The 6,146-nt window shown below is 35.4% G+C and overlaps 1 protein-coding gene across 1 annotated transcript; it reads left to right on the top strand.

The window, feature by feature from the left end:
* The first annotated feature begins 353 nt into the window (after positions 1-353).
* Positions 354-3,575, top strand: LOC103441575 (V-type proton ATPase 16 kDa proteolipid subunit). Its single transcript, XM_008380256.4, has 3 exons — positions 354-765; positions 882-1,167; positions 3,238-3,575. The coding sequence occupies exons 1-3, from the start codon at positions 684-686 to the stop codon at positions 3,368-3,370; spliced, it is 501 nt and encodes a 166-aa protein (XP_008378478.1). The 5' UTR covers positions 354-683; the 3' UTR covers positions 3,371-3,575.
* Positions 3,576-6,146: the final 2,571 nt, after the last annotated feature.

Raw genomic sequence — 6,146 nt, 5'->3', positions numbered from 1 at the left:
ATGGAGTTTAACTGATTTGTAGAGATTTCATGTAAAAGTTTGATTTAATTCTCTAGAAATCTCTTGGGGAGAGGTGAGATTTATGAATGCTTAAAATACACTACAAAATCTCTCAAATTTTCTCTAATTCCTCAACTCTTCTAAATTCCTTAAATTTAAATTTTAATTGAATACATCTGAATGTTATAAACTTCTTTAAAATTCTAATTGAATACACCCGGATTTTTAAGGATTTTAATAAACTATCTTAAAATTCTGATTGAATACACATTGAATTTCAGAGAATCACTTAAAATTCTGATTGAATACCCCTAAATTCATTAAAAGAATTAAAATCCATCAAAATTCCAAATGAGTACACCCCTAAAAGGAACTTCACTCTAGAGTAAAACAGACACACCAACTCGGACCCTTGAACCAGACCTCCCATTTATCCTTCTTTGGATTAGTTGCAAACTTGCAACGACAATTTACCGCGAGCCGCGAGCCGCGAGCCGCTCAAATCAAAATCAACCGTCCTCCCCGATTCAACTCTCTCTCTCTCTCAAATCCCCAAAGACAGAATTCGATTCATTATTGAACTACTAAAAACAGAGCTTCTTCGTCTTCATCCAAACCCCCAGATTCGCTCACGCCACCCAATCCCCGCAACCATACACCCCCACTCACACACACAGCGATACATGGCTTCTTCTACCTTCAGCGGCGACGAAACCGCTCCCTTCTTCGGCTTCCTCGGCGCCGCCGCAGCCCTCGTCTTCTCCTGTAAAACTCCTATCCCCCTCGCTTTTCAATCTCTTTTTTTCCCCTCAAAGTTTTTCAATTTCGTTCAATTTTCTCAAATTCTGATCTTTCGATTCTTAATTTTCATGATTTCGCAGGCATGGGCGCCGCCTATGGGACGGCCAAGAGCGGTGTGGGCGTGGCCTCCATGGGAGTGATGCGGCCGGAGCTCGTGATGAAATCGATCGTTCCGGTGGTTATGGCGGGAGTGCTCGGGATCTATGGGCTTATTATAGCTGTTATTATTAGTACCGGGATTAACCCGAAGGCCAAATCTTATTATCTGTTTGATGGGTATGCTCACTTGTCATCTGGCCTTGCTTGCGGTCTGGCCGGACTCTCCGCCGGAATGGCGATTGGGATTGTCGGTGACGCCGGTGTCCGGTAACCCCTCTAACTCTTGCCTCTTAATTCATAATAATTTCGTAGTTTTAGCTGAATTTGACCAAAACCCATTTGTTTTGTTGGTCTTATTACTTATAATTTGTATGATTGTGTAGGAAGATGTTGTAATTTATATGTAGATGTAACAGAGCTGTGCATTAGTATCCTATTGACAATCATTACATTCATATAAGGTTCTAAAAGGTGCTAGGTGACAGTTGGATAGCGGGCTGGCGCATAGAGCCTAAACGGCTAGGTGGATTTAAGTAAATTTATTATATATCATGTAAAGAAGCGCCTATTTATATTTAAAGAAAATATTGTATTGGGATACATAAATTACAAAATAAAATGATATATAAATTATAAAGTATTAAAACATATTGAAAACATGAGAATAAACATATAATGAGTGTTTATTTGAGTATTCAACTAAGTTTCTACATTGTATTGAAAAAATAAATGCAGAATAATGGGGTGTATTCAATTGGGAATTTGAGAGATTTTAATGGATTTATAAGTCCATGGATTTTTATGGAGTTTAATTGATTTGTAGAGATTCTATGTAAAATTTTGATTCAATTCTCTCGAAATCTCATGGGAAGATGTGAGATTTGTGGATGCTTAAAATACACTACAAAATCTCTTAAATTCCCTCTAATTCCTCAACTTTTCCAAATTCTTTAAATTCAAATTCTAATTGAATACACCTGAAATGTTATAAATTTCTTTAAAATTCTAATTGAATACACCCGGATTTCTAAGGATTTTAACAAACTATCTTAAAATCCTAATTGAATACACATTGAATTTAAGAGAATCACTTTAAATCCTAATTGAATACACATTGAATTTAAGAGAATCACTTAATAAACTATCTTAAAGTTATATATTTTCTATAAGTGAGAGTCGTGACATAGGCGGGTCTACACATGCTAGACGGACACCTAGGGATTCATTAAAAGAATTAAAATCCTTCAAAATCCCTATTGAATACCCTTGGATTCATTAAAAGAATTAAAATCCTTCAAAATCCCTATTGAATACACCCCCCTAAAAGTTATCTATTTTCTATAAGTGAGAGTCGTGACATAGGCGGGTCTACACATGCTAGACGGACACCTAGGTGGGCTAGGCGCCCTTTCTTGATTTTCAAACGCCTAGGGATTAATCGGGCCGATGGCCAGCCGCCTAGCGCCTAGGTGGGGATTTTTAGAACAGTGGACATGAATGACATTTGAGAATTAATTTGGAGTGGCAACAGAGCTTTTGAATAGTGAAACCGTTGTTGACAGCGTTTGGGTGAAATAAGCTAAACGTCTCGATGAGACCTGCTAGATGAATACCCGCCACTCGGGAAGCATTTGGATTTGTAATCAAAGTTCTTATGTGTTTTCAACAATAAGCTATTAACCGAGATACAATACTTTATAAGGGGACAGGGATATATGATATATCGTTTGTATGCCAAATTGCCAGTAGTTTAACAAAGTTGGTTTTTAGTTGTATGGTTAATGTGGAATGCAGATATTCTGTACTGATGTAGAATTACATTTCCTATTTGGTATTTGGTTAACGGGTATATGCTTTGATAGGATTCAACCTTGTCACATTCAGTTCCAAGGAAATAGGTGAAAGCAGTTTGGGTTACATATGAGTGTCATTTGTGCCTTTTATTTTTGTGTTTCTGATTAATTGTAAGATTGGCTAGTTACAGGCCCTTCATCCTTTGATAACCAGGGTTTATGCGATGTGATTGCTATAGTTTGAATTATAATCCTAGTGTCAAAAAACTCAAAACTATAGCAACATCACCAGCGGGGATTTGAAACACTTGATCAAGAATCTCCTGGTTGTTTTTTCTTAAAATGTGGGTCATTGTTTGGATTCGGTGGAATCAAAAGCTCCGTTCCTTTTTGGTTCAGTAGTTTTTGCACTTGATTGAATTTCGTATGCTTTCTTCCGCATGAGATTGTACATTGGTAAATAGGGCACTACTTGCACTCTTCTATCGAAGACATAACACGTGGAATGATATTTAACCAATTGTTCGTTTTGGATTAATCTCAGAGCTAATGCACAGCAGCCCAAGCTCTTTGTTGGTATGATTCTTATCCTCATCTTTGCTGAAGCTCTTGCCTTGTATGGTCTCATCGTGGGGATCATCCTCTCATCCCGATCAGGGCAATCTCGTGCAGATTAAGGGAGTCAAGTATGTTGTTTCTCTAGATTATTTGAAGGTCGTATTATTTTGATTTCTTTATGATGGTGCTATCACTATAAAACTTGGTTAATTTTTCGTTAGAAGTATATTATTTGAAGTTTAAACTGCACCATGCTTGTAGTTATGAAGAAACAATTGGTTTGAATGTTATTTTTCTCCCCCGAATAAGAACAGATTATGAAAACTTCACCCTGCGTAAGACGCCTGATGCTTTTCAATATTTGCCTTCGTAAGTCTGATTGAATGAGGCAAGAAGCTGTGTATTTCTACATATTAGTTGGTTGCTCAAAGATCCTTAGCAAAATTTCTACTGTGCTCCGGTATATGGTATTCTTGCAGCATTGGATGCAGTCAATGATCCATCCAATGGCCAAGGATCCTGCAGTGCATATTAGAAAATCCCGAGCTCTTAGGAGAGATGAAGGGATGAAACGATACTGAGACGAAGGTGGTCGATTTTGTTGCATGTTCCGCAGGTTGTAGAATGAGGGGTTGTGACTCATTGAGGCTTGCATATCAAATTTGGGATCCTAAACCCATAGAATGGATGAGTCATTTGGCGATATCTTGTACGTCGGGATCTTACATAATCTTTGACTACACGAGTTTTGTGTACATCAAATGCATTTCGTCCCACACTAAATAGCACACGGTCGCAGAAATTAGTATCGAATGCAATGTATTCGTAGCGTATCCAAAATATTTCAGTTGATATCTCAACTTACCCCACCGTATCAAAAAGAACTTCAAGTTCCTATTCATTACCGTTAACAAAAAGAAAATATTTTTCTTTCACTTGTAAGTGAGATGTTTTTAGGCAAGGTTTTAAAGGACGCTAGGCACTAACCGGGTAACAGGTTGGGGCCTAACGTCTAGGTGCGGACTAGGTGGATATAAGTAAATTTATTATATATTGTATAAATAAATCCCTATTTATACTTAATAAACACAAATAATTATTTTGAATTACAAAATAAAATGACATTTAAATTATAAAGTATTAGGACATTGAAAACATGGGGAACAAACATATAATGAGTGTTCATCCAAGTATTTAACAAGTCTTTTACATTTTATTAAATAATTAAAACGCAAAATGAAAGTTATCTAATTTTTTGTCTAAGTGAGAGTTGCAACCTATGCGGGTTTAGTCTGGCCAGATGCCTAAGCTGGTATATGGGCACTTTCTTAATTTTCAAATGCCTATGCATTAATCGGGGCGGTGACTAACCGTCTAGTGCTTAGATGGGGCCAAGGCGCCGCTAGGCAGGGATTTTTATAACATTATTTTAAGGTTCAACTTTCATAGATGGCAAATTTAATATAACATTACTATTGCATGGGTAGGTTAGTTCAAATCCCCACTTGTTACTATTGCATGGGTAGGTTAGTTCAAATCCCCACTTGTTAGTATAAATATCGGGTTTTTATCAATACTACATAGCATTGAATGATCCAAAAAATGAATGATTGAGATTGCAGATAGAAGAACTAAACAATTGTGGAAATCATAATTAATAATTAAAACACTTGTAACATTTAAGAGTAAACTGTCGATTTGCCCCCTAAACTTTCACCTAGTTTTCGATTTCCCCCCTGAACTTTTCGATTGGAAAATTAAGGACTCAAACTAATTTTTTTAGCCCATTTGCCCCCTAACGTTAGTTTTTCAAACATTCCATCCTTATTTCTGTTAAGTGAGATCATGTGCATAACATGTGAGGGTAGTTAAGTCATTTCACTCTTAAAAATGATTAAAAAACTGAAAAAACATTTAAGAAAAAAAAATTTTCCCTCTATTTTTTCCCTCTAATTCCTATCCTTAATTTTATTTTTCACTCATTCCTATGCATGAGAAATGACATATGGTGTTATTGTCTTCAAAAGTATCTAAGTTAGTCTTTTTCTTGAAGCATGTACTACCATTTTTATTTTCTTTAACAAATTAATAATTTGACAAATGCTCATGGTGTTATTGTCTCCAAAGCAGTGCATTAATATAAGTATGTTACGTGTTGTGCTTCATTTTAGAGACATTAAAACTTTATTAGTAGAAGAGTTAGAAGAGTTATAAAAATAGTTTCCAACAGTTAACATGTCTGCCATCTAGTAAAAACTACAAGAAGTCAAAGATAAAAACTACTCCAATCACTAGAATCAAAACTCCAAAGATCGGCTAACTGCACTAATCCTAACTATTCCTCCAATTTTCTAGCAATAGTATCTAACCAAATCACAAAAAAAAAAAAAAAAAAGCATATCATACCCACGTAGTTCCACAAAGCTTTGCTTGTCTCCTCAAAGTACAATGTTTTCAAATAATAAATTAATTACTATAAAAGAGAAGAAAGTGCACAACTCAACCTAGAATCAAATGATGGATATTTCAACTACATTCTTGCACATTTAACACCATGAGCATTTGTCAAATTATTAATTTGTTAGAAAAAATAAAAATGGTAGTACATGCTTCAAGAAAAAGACTAACTTAGATACTTTTGAAGACAATAACACTGTATGTCATTTCTCATGCATAGGAATGAGTGAAAAATAAAATTGAAGATAGGAATTAGAGGGAAAAAATAGAGGGAATTTTTTTAAAAAAAATTTATTTTCAGTTTTTTAATCATTTTTAAGAGTGAAATGACTTAACTACCCTCACATGTTGTACACATGGTCTCACTTAACAGAAATATGGATGGAATGTTTGAAAAACTAACGGTAGGGGGCAAATTGGCTAAAAAAATTAGTTTGA

This window comes from Malus domestica, chromosome 08 (genome assembly GCF_042453785.1).
Source record: "Malus domestica chromosome 08, GDT2T_hap1".
Classification (NCBI taxonomy): Eukaryota; Viridiplantae; Streptophyta; class Magnoliopsida; order Rosales; family Rosaceae; genus Malus; species Malus domestica.
The sequence above is the reverse complement of the archived record's forward strand: the minus strand, read 5'-3'. Positions and strand labels throughout refer to the sequence as shown.

Excerpts from the sequence above, each read along its gene's own strand:
- LOC103441575 (XM_008380256.4), top strand. The coding sequence starts at position 684 with ATGGCTTCTTCTACCTTCAGCGGCGACGAAACCGCTCCCTTCTTCGGC. Across the intron at positions 766-881 it reads CGCAGCCCTCGTCTTCTCCT|GCATGGGCGCCGCCTATGGG; the intron begins GTAAAACTCCTA and ends ATGATTTCGCAG. Across the intron at positions 1,168-3,237 it reads GTCGGTGACGCCGGTGTCCG|AGCTAATGCACAGCAGCCCA; the intron begins GTAACCCCTCTA and ends GATTAATCTCAG.